Source organism: Pleurodeles waltl, chromosome 11 (genome assembly GCF_031143425.1).
Source record: "Pleurodeles waltl isolate 20211129_DDA chromosome 11, aPleWal1.hap1.20221129, whole genome shotgun sequence".
NCBI classification, from domain to species: domain Eukaryota; kingdom Metazoa; phylum Chordata; class Amphibia; order Caudata; family Salamandridae; genus Pleurodeles; species Pleurodeles waltl.
In genome coordinates, this window is record NC_090450.1 from 267,803,288 (window position 1) to 267,822,716 (window position 19,429).

The following is a 19,429-nucleotide window of genomic DNA, read 5'->3' on the forward strand; positions in this document are numbered from 1 at the left end:
GATCCCTGTGAGACAGTAAATACACACAGACCCACACTCAGAAACAGGCCAAAAGTGGGGGTAACCATGCTAGAAAGAGGCTACTTTCTCACAGTGGTCACCTGACCAGGTGACCAAATCCCCCTTTCATGGGTATTTAGGGTCTTCCTCTAGGGTGGGTCTCCAGATTTGGTGTGCAAGATTCCAGCAGGACTCCTCTGCAACCTCTACTTTGACATCTGGACACTGGAACTGCGACTGGACCCTCCAGGAACCAACAATCTGCATCCATGATGAAGACTCTGCTTGCAGCATTGTTTCCACGGGTCCGTCCTGCTTCTGCAACATTTCCCCGGCTGTGCATCCTCTGAGGGCGACAAGTCTTCAGTCTGCACGAGAAGGAAGAAGGAATCTCCCTTGGAGTGAAGAAGTCACTCCCCTGCATCCTCAGGCACCAACAGCAACCACGACCGGCTGCGTGGATCTTCTCTCATCCTGATCCATGTGGATCTTGCATCACAGGTCATGATCTGGAGTCGTCCTCTTCGCTCTCTCTGCCAGCTTTCCGACTATGGTGGAGGTAAGCCCTTGCCTTCCCACGCAGGACAGTACCCTCTTGCACTACGTGTCTTGCAGCTACCAAGGCTTATTGGCAGCTTCTCCAAGGGATCTTCAGACTCAGTGTAGCCCCAGGCCTCCAGCACTCCTTCCTGCAATGCACAGCTCTCTGTGTGCTTCTCCTGCAGTGTGGGACCCTTCTCCAGTTGTGCTGCGTGGGCTCCCCTATGACTCCTGGTCCCTCTTCCAGTGGGTCTCCAGTGGGGGCTGCCTTTTCTTCTGTGGTCTCTCTGCCTTGCTGAGGGTCGCCCCAGGGCTCCCCCATTGAGATGAGTCCTCCTGTACCTTGCTGGTCCCCGGCTGTTTCACTTTTGCTTCACTGCGACTTCTGCCTTTGGCAAGGACTGTTGGCAAATCTTCCATCCGGCGTGGCACGTTGACTGAATCTTCCAGGAACTCTTCTCCAGCTCCAGGGCTACATCTCTGCCCATCTTTGTCCTACCATTGACCAACTACTGCAACCACAGACAGGTGGGTAGTGGCTCCTGCCACCAGCAGACACTCCTGCAACTTCTGGTCTTGGTCCCCTTCTTCCACAGGTCTTCCTCTTCAGGAATCCACTACTGGCATCTTACAGTCTTGTCTGGGTGTTGCATTTTCTTCCTTTTAGTCCTTTTGGGTGGTTTGGGATAAACTACTGCTTTTTATGCCTATTTCTGATTACTAGTATACATATCTAGGGCCAGATGTAGCAAAGACTTTGCGGCTCGCAAACGGCGAAAATCGCCGTTTGCGAGTCGCAAATGTGTCTTTGCTATGTAGAAATGCATTTTGCGAGTCGCCACCGACTCGCAAAATGCATTTCCGAGTCGCAAGTAGGAAGGGGTGTTCCCTTCCCATTTGCGAGTCGCAATGGTATGCAATTCCATTTGCGACCGCGAAAGCGGTCGCAAATGGACTCGCAGTTACCATCCACTTGAAGTGGATGGTAACCCAGTCGCAAACGGGAAGGGGTCCCCATGGAACCCCTTCCCCTTTGTGACTGGACCTAAAAATAATTTTTCAGAGCAGTCAGTGGTCCAATGGACCACTACCTGCCCTGAAAAATACCGAAACAAAAGGTTTCGGTTTATTTTTCAAAGTGCAGCACGTTTTCCTTTAAGGAAAACGGGTTGCACTTTGAAAAAAAAAAACTGCTTTATTTAAAAGCAGTCACGGACATGGAGGTCTGCTGTTCCCAGCAGGCCTCCATCCCCGTGAGTGCCCTGAGTCGCTATGGGGTCGCAAATTGCGACCCACCTCATTAACATTAATGAGGTGGGTCTTTGCGACCCCATAGCGACTTGCAGAAGGTGTCTGAGACACCTTTCTGCATCCCAAATTGCGACTTGCAATTTGCGAGTCGCAGGGACTCGCAAATTGCAAGTCGCAATTTGGGACTTTCCTACATCTGGCCCCTAGTGTGTTACTTACATCCTATTGGAGGGATGTCTCTCTAGTACAGTTTGGTAATTGTGTCACTAAAATAAAGTACCTTTATTTTTGTAACACTGAGTGCTTTCTTTCATGTTTATAAGTGCTGTGTGAATACAGAGGTAGTGCATGAGCTCTGCTTGTCTCCTAGGTAAGCCTTAGCTGCTCATCCACAGCTACCTCTAGAGAGCCTGGATCTAGACACTGCCTACACTACATAGGGGATTCCTGGACCTGGTATAAGGTGTAAGTACCTCAGGTACCCATCACACGCCAGGCCAGCTTCCTACATTGGTGTTGCAGCTGTGGGATTGCAATTGCCTTACCACTCTGTCACTCTGTACTTTCCACAGGAAAGACAACCTACTGACTAGGGTTACACACTATACTTAATGTCAGGGAGTTAGTCTCTTAATTGTGGGTAAGCTAGGGGTCTAGGCATAGCCCTTGCTCCAAACGTCTTTGGAGAGACTAGGAGTTAGGGTGGTTAGGAACACCTACACTACTCTAACAACACATCATGTCTTTAGTGGGGAACACATCCCAGGCCATGGACTCACCATATGTGGGTCTTACCTTCCAGGAGCTGAGGGAGTTATGCTCTGAAAGGAACCTAGAGACAGGTACAAACCCTAACACGAGCCTGCTTCTGGGTCTGCTCTTCCAGGATGACCAGGTCCATACTGGTAGCCAGGAGGAGGGGGAGGACGATGCAGACTCTAGCCCCCCAGTGTTACAAAGACAGGGTCTGGACACTGAAGAGGGTCAGCAGGGTCCCTCAGAGGATCACAGAGTCCCTGCTAAACCCCCTAACCTTGCTGAGAGCACTTCAGGTAGTGGGAAGGGAAGCCATACCAATAGGCCCCCCTTTGTGCCCAGAGGGTTAGTTGAGAGTGTACCCAAGAATAGGGACAGATCATCCTCTGCTCACTCTCATGTCACCACAGTCTCTGAGGGGACACACTGTTCAACGTCATGAGAAGATTCCCTAGATAGGGAACTCAGACAGCTGAGACTGGAGGAGTCCAAGCTAAGGCTGCAGTAGCAGCAGCTTGCTCTAGATAAAGAGGCCTTGGCAGTGGAGAGAAAGAGACAGGATTTGGGGTTAGCATCCCATGGTGGCAGCAGCTTTAGTTTCAGGGAACCTAGAGTCAGGGAGGACTTTTTTTATTTCAGGAATCTAAACAAGGTTGTTCCCCCTTACAAGGTAGGGGATGACATTTACAAATGGTTCACTGCTCTGGCCTGTAAGTTACAGAGGGCCCCTCAGAGACAGTGGGCTGCTATCTTGTAGCTCTCCTTCTCTGACAAGGGCAGGGACAGTCTCCTGACTGTCAGAGAAGAGAATGCTGAGAATGCTGACAACTACACAGTCTTAAAATCAGCACTTCTGGATGGATTTGGTCTCACCACTGAACAGTACAGAATCAAATTAGGGAGAACAGGAAAGAGTCCACCCAAGATTGGGTAGACTTTCTGGACTGTTCTGTTAAGGGTATAGAAGGCTGGTTACATGGAAATATGTTGGTGTCTGAGCACCGTTTGAAATGATGTCCCAGCATTCTTTAAGATGTTAATAAGATGGTCTCAGAGGGTTTTCCTGTAGATTACATGGTCAAGAAAAATTATGGTTTTGGTAGCACAAAGGGACGATATAGCATGATGAAGATGTTTCAGCATGGCAGCACTTTGGAAAATGTATAATGGATAATAAAGATTGTTGCGTTCCAATGTATAAACTCCATAAAGCACAAAAGCACCTTTTGAGAATTTTCATAATGTGCAATATAATTTGTGGTGCTTTGCTGTATAAATCCTTTACAGCATTACAGCACTTTAGTTATAAAGGTCTCAATGAATTCTTCATTTAAATTATCATTTTTGTAGTGTAAATGGGTTCATGAGTATGATTAAGATGATTTAGTACAGCAGTGTTATTTGACTAATCTGTAATGTGTATTATAACTTGTTGCATTAGATGCATACATTTTATAAAATACTGTGGCACTTTTTGGAAAAAGCATATTGTACATTAACACCTGCTGTGCCTTTATGTACAAAGTTTAGAAAGCACTGTAATTTTTTAGTTATGAAGGCATGGCAAAAGGAGTTTGTGTGGCCCCTTGCTATACACCCCGATGTGCTGCGCTGTGCATTGATAAGTGAAAAGAAGGAACTCTCTTTCTCTTGTATTTTTTCAGGACATCTTTGTATCTGTTTTTTAATATGGCAGAATGTCGGTTTGTACCTTTGATACAAGTGAATGAGTGTTTACTTAGGTCACATAAAAATGTATATGATGGTTTGTCAACATTCACTCTTTGATCTGTAAGACTTCTGATCTGGTGAATAATTTCATCTACAATTTATTTCCTACTTTGGCAAATCTGTTCAATTAAAACATGTTTTCTTTTTTTTCTGAAGTGTGTTGGCAACAAACACTTTAATATGATCAAAACAAATCATTAAACTAAGTGATGCAATTGCCACACATTTTCTTCTGTGTACTCTATAGTTTTATTAGTGAAGCTCTATGCCAATACACTCTTTACTAGTCTACTCTGCACCATTGCACTCTTTGCCACTGCACTCTACACCACTCCAGTCTAGGCCACACCAATCTACTCTACACATCTTCACTCTTCGCTACTGTACTCTACGTCACTCTGGAACATTGTACTCTATGCCAATGCTCTCTACCCCAATGCAATTTACTTTGTAACTCTATGCCCCTGCACTCTATACCAATCCACTGTATGCCACTCTAATCTACTCTGCACCACAGCATTCTATGCCACTGCACTCTACACCACTTTAAACTACACCATTACCACTGGTGTAATGAAACTTGAGGGGGCCCCCTCTGCAAAGTACATGGAGGGCCCCCCCTCTGGACTCACTCAGGAGCTCTCAGGTCATGGTACTGTGCTAAGATGGCCTCTTGTAGCTAGGAGGGCCTCTCACACTGCAGGGGCTGCTGGAGCCCTTATTGTGCCACTGGCCATTACACTCTATGCCACTCTGCGCAACTGCACTCTACCCTGCACTTCTTCACTCTACGCAACTTCACTCTACTCTGAAACAATCTTCTCTACGCCACTGCACTCTACTCCACTCTGCGTCCCTCCACTCAGTGCCACTATACTGGATGCCACTCTACTCTTAACCACTGCACTCTATGCACTCTACACAACTGTACTCTATGCCACTGCACTCTACTCTGCATCACTGTATTCTACACCACTGTCCTCTGCGTCACTCTACACTACTCTACACCACTGCAATATGACACTCTACTCTGCAAGATTGTACTCTCCATCACTGAACTTTATGCCACTTTTCTCTGACCTTCTCCACTCTACACCACTGCACTCTATGCCATTGTGGTATATGGCATCATACTCTAATCTGCACACTCTATGCTACTGTACTCTGCTCCACTCTAAGCCACTGCACCCATTGCCACTCAACTCTACTCAACACTCTACACCACTTCCCTGTGCATCACTTAACTCTATGCTACTCTACTCTGCACCACTGTACACCACTCCACTCTACTCCATTGCACTCTATGCTACTGCAGTCTACAACACGGCACTCTATGCCACTCTCTTCTGCGCCACTACACTCTGCGCCACTCCACTTTACACCACTGCACTCTATACCACTGTGCTCTGCACTACTGCACTCTACTATGCTCCCCTCTAATCTAGGCCACAGCATTCTACGATGCTCCATCGTACGCCATTGAATTCAATGCCACTGCACTCAATGCCACTGCACTCAACACTGTTATACTCTGCAACACTCTATGCAATTAATTCTACAACAGTCCACTCTACTCAGTGCCACTCCAGTGTAAGCCATGCTATGCAACTCCACCCTATAACACTCATATACACAACACTCTCTGCCACTCCACTCTACAGCACTCTACTCCACTCTTAGTCATTCAACTTTAAGACACTTCAAGCCACTCTACTTTATGTCACTAACTTTTAGCCATGCTGAACAGCAGCGACGCTGATAAATAACAAGGCTAAGACACATTGGAAAAGCTAATAGCTCTTGCATATACAAGACCTATTGGCTTTGCCAATGCTTGTTAATTTACCTATCTACCCTGGGAGACGGTCATGCGTCTTGACCTTGAAAACAAAAGAATATGAAGAAAGGTAATTAAATCATTGGCAGGCAGTGGTAGACAAGTGAGATAGAACACATTCTTCCCGGCATAACCAAGTGGTTGACCCAAAGACAGCTCTAAGTGTAGGTAATGTATTGGTCACAATAGGTCTTAGCCTGTCTATATCCATGACCTAAAGATGTTAATGAAAACAGAAGGGAAATACTTCCCATTCCTATATGAATAACAAAGTACTGTGGGCCTGATTTATACTTTTTAACGCCGCATTTGCGTCATTTTTTTTACGCAAAAGCGACGCAAGCTTACATAATATAATTGAATTTTGTAAGTTTGCGCCGCTTTTGCGTCAAAAAATGACGCAAATGCAGCGCTAAAAAAGTATAAATCAGGCCCTGTATGTTCAAATGTGTGTTGTGCTCACATTCTGAAGTTCAAAAGTCTGTGAACTAATTTCTCGCTGAGTACATAAGAGGCACAGCTAGGAGAAGGATTCAAAGCCCTGTCTCTCCTCTTCTAGATTTTCGGCCGAGCAAAGTAGAAACTCACTGCTGCAAATCTGTCTCCGGAAATCGTTTCCCGTACCCTATTATGCGTGTGAAACAACAGGCTGCCCTTCATCCCTGTGTAAAGGCTGTTATGTGAGTATTCAGCAAATTATAACATTTATTATATTTGCAATGAAAAGAAAACTATGCGTTTTTTTAATAGTTCATTTTCATAAAGTGCTTCAATTGTTCTTAGCTCCAACCAGTACAAAACACATCTGAGGGCTTCCATCATGACATAATAGTTTAGTCAATGAAGAATCGCCCTAGTCTTTTACAAACTACTTTAGAGGTGTTTTTGATTGAATGATCAACTCTAGCGGAAAGTAAGGCTGGTCCAAGCAAACAGACATTTAAGTAAGGTAAGAGCTCTTCTATGGTAATAAGTATGACAGGAAGTAAGACGCTTCCCCCAATTACTATATTCCAAAAATAGAAAGGCAACCATTGGCCTGTTTTAGAGTTTCATGGATCAACATTCAGTACTAATGTTTTTTGTCCTTTGTTCCAGTGTTGTGTGGGTCACGATGTTGGAAAATCTTTATGATGGTCGCACCAGGAAGACTGTGAAATATTTGCTCAAATTAGAACATGTACTCTTAAGCCCATGATTACCATACATTACTATACCTTGGATAAAATGGCCCCTAAACTAATGTTGTGTTTCTTTGCTGCTTAACGAAATCAACACTATCCGTGAAAGAATGGTTACACCAGAAGGTGCCACAAGGAAAGATGAAAGAGCTTTTTTCCTTGATATCTGCCATATTGCTTTGCCATGTCCATTCAACATTTATATCCAGCCATTACAGTGGGCCTTGTCTTTTGAACTCCAACCTAGGAAAACGAAAACTACAGCAGATCCATTTTTTACTTTTCCAGAAAAACATAAAAGGTGCCCTTTAATTTACCCTAGCACTCTGGTCATGATGTCTGCTGGTTCTTGTATTTAAATGTATTTCAAGTTTGGTAAAGTGGCCTGCTGTGAGCTCTGTGGTTTATACATTGAAATGATGAACAGGAAACCCAATTTAGGAAAATGTGATGTCTGAATTAGTCTTCAATAAAGTGTGCAATTGAATATGATATGTAAAAAGTATTGACATGGCCAACATTTCAGCTGTAAGGAAATTACTTTGTTGCATGATCACCCCCAAAGGTTTGGCTGATGCTGCTGTTTTTTTGACTCAGATTATACTGAGGCCTGCTAACCAGACCTCACTGTGTGCCACTGTTCTGACCCTTATAAGTATGTGTTGGGTTGGCTTATGCTCAATTGGCATTAGTTGACTTACTTATAAGTCCCTAATAAATGGTAACAGGTAAAGTACCCAGGGCCTGTGAGTTAAAGTATCCCTCCAAAGCTGTAGCACTTATAGTGCCACCATGAGTGTGACAAATTAAACATCTCTCCCTGCTTGCCACTGCAGGCTGGTAGAACAGTTTTAAACTGCTAATTCAACTTTGACATTTAAAGTAATGACAAAGTCCAGGCTTCCCTTTTTAATATATATGTCACTGCTTCAGCAGGCCAATCAAGCCCTAGGGCTGTGGTGCTATAGTTCAAAAAGTAGGATATATATTTTCTCGTGTTGTAAAAGTAAAAACCCAAAATTGCGGAAAAATGGGTAGCCCCATTTGCAAGTACAGAGTCACAAGCTGACAACTCATCAGCGCTAATCCCAGAATGGGACTACTAAAACTGGTACTTCTAGGTATCAAAATAATCATTACATCAACCCTCACTTGATACTCAAATCGAATTTAATGTAACTAATTTAACTAAAACCAATTTTTAGAAAGTTGCCACTCTGTTGCCCAGGTTTTCCAATGGCCATTCACAGATGCTGGCCTTAAGACCCCCCATGTACCCTCCAGGAGAGAAGTGTGAATGGTTCCAAGGAAAGGAAATAACAGAGGCTTGCCATTGAAAGAAGTGTCACCTCTCTCTGGCAGGAAGATACACAGGGTGTGAGCCCAAAAGGCAAGCTTGAAAGTGGAAGCCGTCTTTGATTGGCAAATGGTGGACACAAAAAAGAGGGACTGCTCTCTTGTTCAGGTAGATAGGTTGGTGTTGGGGACAGAGAGGGGTAAACAGATGGCAAATAATTTTTTCTGTGGGTGTTTAGCCCTCAGGTAGCCTATGGTGGTCTACCATGCTCCACACACCAAGAGAAAGATGTGCCATCTTGGGAGTGGGCAGAATGTTGCATCCTAGGATAGCTAATTGGCACACTTTTCAGGAAGTCATCATCAGGCGGGAAGGGGCATAGTAGCCCATTGGCTAATAGCTGCCACATCCTCATGAGGGCACTTTCTCAACATAAATATGGCACCCCTAGTACTCAGACCTCAGATCACAACAGGACAAAAGAAAGGACTGAAGAAGGACTGCACCACTATCCCCTGAACCAGGCAAGAGAGGCTGCATTAACTGCTAGACTGCACCTTCTGTACTTTAGTCTAGCAAAGAGAGGACTAGGGCTGTCTTGCCTGGCTCATGGAAAAGTTGCTCTCGAGCCCCAGACAGAAGAAGTGAACTCTAATAGTGAGTAGGCTGACTTCCTCTAACAACTCCAGGGCCACAAAAGCTGAAGAAGTCTGGCAAGTAAGTAGTCAAAATTGCTTGCCGACCACTGACCTTCAACAACGAAGTCTGGATGCTCAAAAGTTGCACAGTCTGCTGAACATGTTGTCGGAGTGCAGTTTGGTCACGCTAGAAGAACATCAGCCTTCACAAAAATTAAACTCTGGTTTTGTTGTGATCAGTAGTTCAGTGACAATTGGACATTTGCAGGATCCAATAGTACTTTGAAGGACATCAGTCCGTGTGGCCAGTAGCCCACAAAGACAGTGGATTGAGTAGTAGTCCCAGGAAGCACCCCCTCCCTCGCAATTGCACAGCATTCTGCAGCATTTTCAGCATTCTGCATTCTGTATCCCTTGCATCAGGACCACTCTATTGAAGTCTATAATGGTTCGCCCATAGGGTCTGGAACTGGACTTGAAACTGCTTTGGTGACAAGGTTACTGTCCTAAAAATTCTTACTTGCCCCCTTGGCCTGCCTCCTGCTGGAATTCGCTGGTATCATGTGTCTATTACACAACCACACCAAATAATAGTTTGCATAAGGTCACAAGTTTACATATGTGTGTGTGTGTGTGTGTGTGTGTGCGTGTATGTATATGTATCTGTGTGTGTGTATGTGTGTGTGTGTGTCTCTGTAAAGGGTTAGCTAATAACTTTGGCACAGTTTAACAAATCTTGACAAAACTTTCCCAAACAAAAGTTCATTCACCTCACCTCTTACCTGGAAAGTTTTGGGGTGATCTAACATGCAAAATTCTAATTCCTCATGCAGTTTCCATACGGAATGTTAGAGCACCAGTCAAAACAACTGAATTCCACCAAATTTGGCAAAAGGCTATATTTTTCCCCACAAAGCGTGCTTTTTCTGATTTGCTGTAAATCCGTTCAGTAGTTTATGGGAAATTAAGGTTCAGAATGTACAGATATCTGCATTATTGGGCTGAAATTAAAATGTTCAAGCCTTCTCATCGGTTGATGTGGTGGCCATTACAGGATGCAGGGACTTGGTCCCCTGTCCTGAAAAGGATTTAAAAAAGGACATAAGGGGTCAGAGTAGGGATACCGTGACACCCTAGCCCTTATAGGGTGGGGGTCTGTGGAGTATTGGCTTTCCATTTCTGGTGGGGATGTTTGCAGGGCCTAGCCTCAGGCCATACCAAACTTTCCCCAACAAATGTTCATCCACCTCATCTCCTTCCTGGAAGGTTTGGGGCGATCCACCAAGCGGGGTCCAAGAAAAAGGGGGAACCCAAAATTCAATTTCCCCACGCAATCTCCATATGGAATGTTATACAGAGCAACAGTCAAAACAGCTGAATTACACCAAATTTGGCAAAAAGCTAGATCGTTTTCCAGAAAGTGTGCTTTTTGTTTAGTGTAAATCTGTTTAGTAGTATTTTGCACCGTTGGACTGAAATTAAAATGTTCAAGCCTTCTGATCGGTTGATGTGGTGGCCATTACAGGATGCAGGGACTTGATCCCCTGTCCTGAAAAGGATTTGAAAATGGACATAAAGGATCAGAGTTGGGATAGCGTGACACCCTACCCCTTGTGGAATGGGGGTCTGTGGGGCATTGGCTAGCCATTTCAGGCTCGTGATGTTTGCAGGGCCTAGCTTCAGACCATGCGTCCAACACCGTTCACGACCAGCGGCTGTGTGCAGCATGGCTTTCATCACACTATGGGTTTGGTTATGGAAATAAGATCGTACTTAACATTAAAGAACATACAGAAAGTCAATGAAAAATACAATGGTTAAAGTGACCATGTAGTTAGGTATGGTAATACTATCTTACTTCACATTTAGAAAAAATCTGAAATTCACTGAAAAGTCCAGAGGTTAAAGTCACATTATAGTTAGGTGAAATGTCAACTAAAATATAACATTTTAAACTCAATAATACTGAAATTCACCAGCTATATTTTACTGAACAAACTGAAACTTGTGCCCCCTCCATGCTCTGCTTATGAACTCCCAGACTGCATCACTCATGACATATTCAATGACATCATTGTTGTAATCACTAATAACCTCTCAAAAGATATCATCAATGACAACAGTGGGATTGGTGGGGGCACAAAGTGCTAATTAGCGCTGTAAACTATAATTAGTGAATTTCAGTGTTTTTTTAGTTTAACCCCTACAGTGCCTTGGACGAGGTGATCTCGTCCAAGGCACCGGTTCCCGGGTACCTTGGACGAGATCACCTCGTCCTGCACCCGGGAACTGGAGGGAGCGCTAGTCCTCCCCCCATGTGCTGCCCACCCACCCCGACAAGGCAGGGATGGAAGGGGAAGCCCTTCCCCTTCCACCCCCGACCCCCCCAACCCCCCCAACCCCCTGTGACGTCAGCGTGCATAGCGCGCTGACAATCACAGAGGGCCTCCTCCCATCGCGCTGGAAGCTCAGCATTTCTCTTTTTATCACATGGGGGAGGCCAAGAGAGGCTTCAAAGGGAAGGAAATGAATTTCCTTCCCTTTGAAGTCTCTCTGAGCGTTTCAAAAGCCAGATTGCAAAGCAATCCGGCTTTTGAAACGCCCACTAGACACCAGGGATTTTTTTTTTTTTTTAAACTGGCATGAGGGAGCGACCCCTTGGGCAAGGGTCGCTCCCAGGGGGGTCATTTTTTTGGAAGGCCTTTTCTGGAGCAGATCAGCCTATTATTAGGCCGATCTTCCCCCAGGGGGGGCAGAAACCTCTAGGCACCAGGGATCTTTTTTTTTGTGCTTGTTTTGTTTTTTTCGAGGTGGGGAGCGACCCCTTAGGCAAGGGTTGCTCCCCTAAGGTGCAAATTATATTTAGGCCATTTCTGCCCCCCTTGGGGGCAGATTGGCCTATTTTTATGAGGCCAATCTGCCCCAAGGGGGACATAAACCACTAGACACCAGGAAGTTTTTTTTATTTACGTGAATTTCACGCAAGGGGAGCGACCCCTTAGGCAAGGGTCGCTCCACTGGTGGGAAAATTTATTGTAGGCCATTTCTGCCCCCCTGGGGGGCAGATACCACTAGGCACCAGGGATTTTTTTGTTTTACAGATGGGGAGCGACCCCTTGGACAAGGGTTCCTCACCTGGAGGGGAAAATTGTATTTATTCCATTTCTGCCCCCTTCGGGGCAGAAACCACTAAGCACCGGTGATTTTTATTTTGTGCCAATGTCACGCAGGGGGAGCGACCCAGTAGGCAAGGGTCGCTCCCGGGGGGGGGGGGGTTGGGTGATTGGTGGGAGGTAAAATTTATTTTAGGCCATTTCTGCCCCCCCTGGGGCTGGCTGAGCTAGAGGCCAAAATCCACAGGTAGGCACTTTGCAAAAAACACCTCTGTTTTCTGTCAAAAATTGTGATGTGTCCACGTTGTGTTTTGGGGGATTTCCTATCACGGGCGCTAGGCCTACCCACACAAGTGAGGTATCATTTTTATCGGGAGACTTGGGGCACATAGAATAGCAAAACAAGTGTTATTGCCCCTTGTCTTTCTCTACATTTTTTCCTTCCAAATATCAGAGAGTGTGTAAAAAAGACGTCTATTTGAGAAATGCCCTGTAATTCACATGCTAGTATGGTCATCCCGGAATTCGGAGATGTGCAAATAACCACTGCTCCTTAACACCTTATCTTGTGCCCATTTTGGAAATACAAAGGTTTTCTTGATAGCTATTTTTCACTCTTTATATTTCAGCAAATGAATTGCTGTATACACGATATAGAATGAAAACCCACTGCAGGGTGCAGCTCATTTATTGGCTCTGAGTACCTAGGGTTCTTGATGAACCTAAAAGCCCTATATATCCCCGCAACCAGAAGAGTCCAGCAGATGTAACAGTATATTGCTTTAAAAAATCTGACATTGCAGGAAAAAGTTACAGAGTAAAACGTAGAAAAAAATGGATGTTTTTTTCACCTCAATTTCAATATTTTTCTTTTTCAGTTGTTATTTTCTGTAGGAAACCCTTGTAGTATCTACACAAATTACCCCTTGCTGAATTCAGAATTTTGTCTACTTTTCAGAAATGTTTAGGTTTCTGGGATCCAGCATTGGGTTCACGCCCATTTCTGTCACTGACTGGAAGGAGGCTGAAAGAATCGTAAAAATGGGGTATGTCCCAGTAAAATGCCAAGTTTGTGTTGAAAAATTGGGGTTTCTGATTCAAGTCTGCCTGTTCCTGAAAGCTGGGAAGCTGGTGATTTTAGCAACGCAAACCCATTGTTGATGCCATTTTCAGGGAAAAACCACAAGCCTTCTTCTGCAGCCACTTTTTCCCATTTTTTAGCAAAAAAACGAAATTTCCACTGTATTTTGGCTAATTTCTTGGCCTCCTTCTTGGGAACCCACAAAGTCTGGGTACCTCTAGAATCCCTAGGATGCTGGGAAAAAAGGATGCAAATTTGGCTTGGCTAGCTGATGTGGACAAAAAGTTATGAGGGCCTAAGCGCGAACTGGCCCAAATAGCCAAAAAACAGGCCTGGCACAGGAGGGGGAAAAGGCCTGGCAGCGAAGGGCTTAAAATGTTTTTTATAACTGCCAGTTTCATTAAACTATAACGTAATTTTCACATTTGTTTTTTTCAGGATATTTGATAGATAGATAGATAGATAGATAGATAGATAGATAGATAGATAGATAGATAGATAGATAGATAAAGAAGTAGTTTGCAATTTCTCAATCTTTACTTTAGTTAGGCTACCTCGATTACATGCACTATTATGTAGCATGCCTCAAAGAGGCATTTTCCTTAGTATTTTCTGACACAGTGCGTATAAGTTAGACTAGCATGATTAATACAGCTGTAGTAGAGGTTCTCACACTTTTGAAAACTATTTGACAAGATCTGCATGAGTCAGTTCATCATTAGTGAATACCTTTTAGCATCTACTTGTCAAATAATCACACTGCAAACACTTTTCTTCAACAGTTTGGTCTTTGTAATGTCTCAGGTCTCTAGTTGAGCAGGGCTATCCCTCCTGCATACACTAATATACCCTACGGTTTCTTAAATTCTTGGCTGTAAAGATTTGTTATTTCCCTTCATGTTGTCTCACAATGTCTGCAGAAGTTATGATAGCATGTTTAACACACCTACATTACAGCATGGCTCTGTTCTCCATTTCAGAAGCCATTAAACCAAATATTCATGAGTTAAAACATCATTATTTAAATTCTTGTATATTCGTTCTTCCTACCTTAATCTTTCTTTTTTTAAGAATACATCGTATATAACCGACTGTAATATAAGAAAATAAATCCCTTGTACAAAATCAAAAAGTTGTAATCGATTTGCAAATTCTCTTACACTTAGTAGAAACTATTGGAAGAATTCCCCAAAATATTCCAATTTAAATCTTGATAAGGACAGTTTAACCACACATATTTCCTCGTCCAGTTTGTACATTCACCTCATCTTTATTATGAAATGCTGCCCTCATTTGAATATCCAGAGTTAGGCTGTGATATATATAATTAGAGATACAAGTTTTGTTTTAATTATTTGTTGCATATAAAGACATTGGTAGAACTTCACACAAACTAAATATCCTTACCCAATAATAAAAAGTCCCTTTCTTCTAAACACTGGTTTTCAAGGTTTCGATATGAGGTTTCTATGTCCCAGTTTCTAGTCATATCAAAAGTTCACCGTGCCTATTCCGTTCTTCAGGAGAAAACACATTTAAAATCATTGACAGTCATCGGTATTACCTTAATAGTTTAAACCATTTACTGCAAATCCCATGTTTTGCACTGCATATCATTGATTTGAAAGGAAAAGAAGGGGAAACTGTTTTTTACAAGGGAGAGACACATTGCATTGGTCATCTCTCATTATATCTTTAATTATAACCTCGCATTTCGTTCTCTCTCACAGACAGCAGCTAGACACCTTGTAATTCATTACTTCTATTCAAATCACACATTTTTGGAAAATACTTCTCATTTTGCAGCTCCTTCTCTGAGGTTCACATGGATTCCAGCAGCATGGTTAGTCTGTGGATAGTTAGCTACTCTCTTGTCCAATGAGTTCATATGTAACCTGGATCTAGCAGTGTTGGCAAGGACATGGATTTTCCTTAATGTGCACATTCCGTGGATCGGCATCCGTAAAATGAAATGACATCATTTGTGGAAAGTATTTCGACTTTTGGGCACCGACGTAATGATTGTACATTGCAAAGTGTATAATTATTTTACAGTTAACAGTGTTCCTCTATCATGTGAAAGGAAAAAAACTTTTGAAATGATTTCTTTCCCCACAGAACCCTTGTATGTTCCAATAACAGTCAAAGGCTGTGAGAAATTGGGTTGTTGTCTCACTGGAGCGTGACCCCTGGTCAAGCAGAAACCAAAATCCCTGTCAGAGTAAGGCATAAGCAAAACCCAAAGTTAAACTGTGCTCAACCTTCTGGTAGCTTTGCACAGAGCAGTCTGGCTTAACTTAAAGGCAATGTGTAAATTGTTCGTACAACACTTCAAACTGTGAAAATACAGTAATACAGTGAAGTAATACAGTAAAAATACCACACAAAAAGGATCCTACACATGGTTATAAAACTGAACTGAAATTAAATAAATCATGTCTAAATTCAGAAAAAATCCAATTAATGGAACTGGAGTTATGACTTTTTAAAGAATAAAGTGAAAAATAGCACTTAAAAACAAAAAGGTCCAAGCCTGGCTATTTGGTCACACTGGACGAGGTCAAAGTCAAAAGTTCAGGCCAACCTTGATGGGGTGCATGTCAGATACGGTCCCATATTAGTCCTGCTGAAGTTTTACCTTTTCAAGTTTTGTGCCAAGTGTCTCCTTCATGTTGCAGAGTGCCGCGAAGATCAAGGAAAGTGTAACAGGATGTGGTTGGTGCAGAGCGAAGAACAGGCCGGGGGTTGTGGATGGGCTAGTGCATTGCGTCAGCATCTCCCATGCGCAGTCGATGCTTCTGTGCAAAGGGACGGGCTGGCAGCAGGTTGCGCTGATTTTCAGTTTGAGCAGCGTGGTCTTGGTGAAGACGGGCTGGTTTGTGGTTGAGAAGAGCCCAAAAGCTTGATTTTAGCACCTGTGAGCCACACCAAGGGTCCAGGAACTGAAAGGCACTACTTGAGGATCAGGAGCTTGCTTCAGCTAGGTCCAGGGTCTGTTTGGGGGAGCCTTTTATGTCCCTGATGCTTAGATCAGGAAGCCAGCAGGCTAGCCCTTTGAGTCACTCCGTGGTCCTGGGTTGAAGATGAAGTTGGAAGTCTAGTTCTTCTTTCCCAAGCAAGAGGGCAGCCGGTCAGCACAGCAGGACAGCAGGTCCTTTAGAGCAGCAGTCCAACAGAGTGGCAGGCATTGTAGCAGCATAGCAGTCCCTCTTTGTGGCAAAGTATCCACAGTTCCAGAAGTGTTCTGAAGATTTGGCATCTGAGGTTCAGTATTTATACACAGTTGTGCCATTAAAGTACTGGAGAAGCTTCTAGAGGTTTCCCTTTGAAGTCCTCTGGCATCCTGCCTCCCATGTCCTGGCTCCAGACTAACTACAGGGGATATGAAGCAGGAGGCAGGACACAGCCTATTCAAGTATAAGTAGGATAGGGTGGGGCTGTGCCCAGCTCCTCTCTCCCATTCTGCCAGTGATGCCCTATCCAGGCAAACCTAAGTTGTGTATTGCGTGTGGCTGTCTACACGAAGGAGGAACATACAAATCTCAAGTGTCGGCTGCACCCAGTCATGTGACCAGAGACAGGCTAAAGGCACTAAATGGCTAAGAAGGGAAAATTACAACTTTCAAAAGTGACTTGGGGTGAATGTTTGCAATGTTCAGCATTCCGTCCACCAATGGTTCTTTTTGCAATTGTCGCCCCGAGTGGGAAGGGTATGCCCAGACATGGGTCCTGTGCTCACTGCGCTACCATTCCGCAGTAGGCTAAGTTAAGTCCATGAAGCTTGCCCTGGTCGAGCTTGCTGGTTCTGTGGAAGAAAATTGTTTTACTGCATTGTGGGGTCACACTAGAAGTTGTTGAGGATCCATGAATCCTGTGAAAAAATACATAGGTTTTCAAATTTAACTACAAGCAGTCCCCGTGGGATCCCACCACATGGGCCTTAAGGACAGGGGTGTGTACCCGTCCCATTAATGTGGCCTTTCTTTGGGTTGCAGAGACTGAGGGGCATATTTATACTCTGTTTGCGCCGGAATTGCGTCGTTTTTTTTTTACGCAAATCCGATGCAAAACTAACTCCATATTTATACTTTGGTGTTAGACCCGCCTAGCACCAAAGATCTTAAAGGTTTGCGTCATTTTTTAGCGTGGACACCTACCTTGCGTTAATGATATGCAAGGTAGGCGTTCCCGTCTAAAAAATGACTCCGAGGCATGTGCGCCGTATTTACACTCCCAGGCAAAAATGACGCCCGGGAGTGGGCGGGTCAAAAAAAATGACGTCCAGCCATTTTAGCGTCATTTTTTAACGCCTGGTCAGGGCAGGCGTTAAGGGACCTGTGGGCTTGGAAGGAGCCCAGAGGTGCCCTCCCATGCCCCCAGGGACACCCCCTGCCACCCTTGCTCACCCCAGAAGGACACCCAAGGATGGAGGGACCCATCCCAGGGAACTTAAGGTAAGTTCAGGTAAGTTTTTTTTTTCTTTTTTTTTGTGGCATAGGGGGGCCTGATTTGTGCCCCCCTACATGCCACTATGCCCAATGACCATGCCCAGGGGACAGAAGTCCCCTGGGCATGGCCATTGGGCAAGGGGGCATGACTCCTGTCTTTGCTAAGACAGGAGTCATTTAAATGGGGGTTGGGAGTCAAAAGAAATGGCGCAAATCGGGTTGAGGCGAAAATTTTGCCTCAGCCTCACTTGCCCCATTTTTTGACGCCCAAGCTCCATTTTCCCCTACGCCGGCGCTGCCTGGTGTAAGTCATTTTTTTTTACGCACACCAGGCAGCTCCGCCGGCTAACGTCATTCCATAAATAAGGCGCCCGCATGGCGCTTTGGAATGGCGTTAGCCGGCGTTAAATTTTTTGACGCACAACTGCGTTGGCGCAGTTGTGCGCCAAAAAGTATAAATACGGCCCTGAGTCCTCCCATCCTGTATAGGCAGTCACAGTTTTTTTTGGGCTATAGATAGCCAATTTGATCGTTCCAATACTGTGGATCTGTCTTGAGATCTGTGGCAGTGAAATAGGCAATAAGAGAAAAAACTCCCTTAGCTAATCAGATCAATTTTTTAAATTTTGATCCAACAAGGTCCGCAGTACCAGTATCACAGATTCTCTGTGAATTAACGGTTCAGATGTCTCTAAAATGTAACCTCCTCTTGCTAGCCCAAGCACTTCTTTAAAAACCAAAGGATATATGTACAAAACTAAGGCCTTGCAATTTCCAAATAGCTAATTCATTGAAATCGCTGTTAGGGAATCGCAAAATAAGATGTATCTAACAATGGATTCCACTAATAGCGATTTCTACAGATTTGGAATCACAATTAGAAAATTGCAATTTTGGAAAATGCAAACTTGCGATTTCATAATAGGAATTCGCAAATTAGAAAAAAGTCATTTTACTTTAGGTTTTGGTTGCAAATGCAGCCATGCCTTCACCCCTGTCACCCATCCAACACCCTCACATAGCACAGATGAGCATGGAATGTTCCCTTTTGCCAGCACACTGCCTCTGCTTTTCTTTCATCCTCACTGCCTTACCTCCACCTCAGTTTACCACCATGTGGTGATCAAAGTGGTTTTGTCCTCAAAAAAGAGACACTGCATCTGGATTTGAACCTGGTAATGCTGGGCCCATGTTATTTCCCAGAATGGAAATATTTTAAATAGACTGATTTCTGTTCAAGGATACTGGCTAGGAAATGTTATTGCCAGTGACATAGTATCCCTGCACATATATCCACCCACCTTATACCTGAGACCTAAGTGGCACAGCATTTTGTCTAACACAGCACATTTTCTACTCAGCTGTAAAAAGCCCTGCTTGTACTGTTTATCAGCTTACAATAGGTAGTGAGATTAAGGTTTACTCCATAGCCCAGGTTTGACTACTGTTATAGCGCACCGCATTATGAAAACAAGTGGCTAAGCATGTGTGATGTTGAAAATAGGTGACGGTATTTGACAGCTTAGGTTTTTTGATGTGCTAAATCATTGTGCCCC

The 19,429-nt window shown here is 44.1% G+C and overlaps 1 protein-coding gene across 1 annotated transcript in view; it reads left to right on the forward strand.

Annotated features, from left to right (window-relative positions):
* Positions 1-19,429, forward strand: part of LOC138266605 (eotaxin-like) — a 174,365-nt gene that overhangs the window by 59,098 nt on the left and 95,838 nt on the right. The window contains exon 2 of the mRNA XM_069215435.1: positions 6,675-6,795. Within this exon, the coding sequence (XP_069071536.1) occupies positions 6,675-6,795 (121 nt within the window). The remainder of the gene's footprint in view (positions 1-6,674; positions 6,796-19,429) is intronic.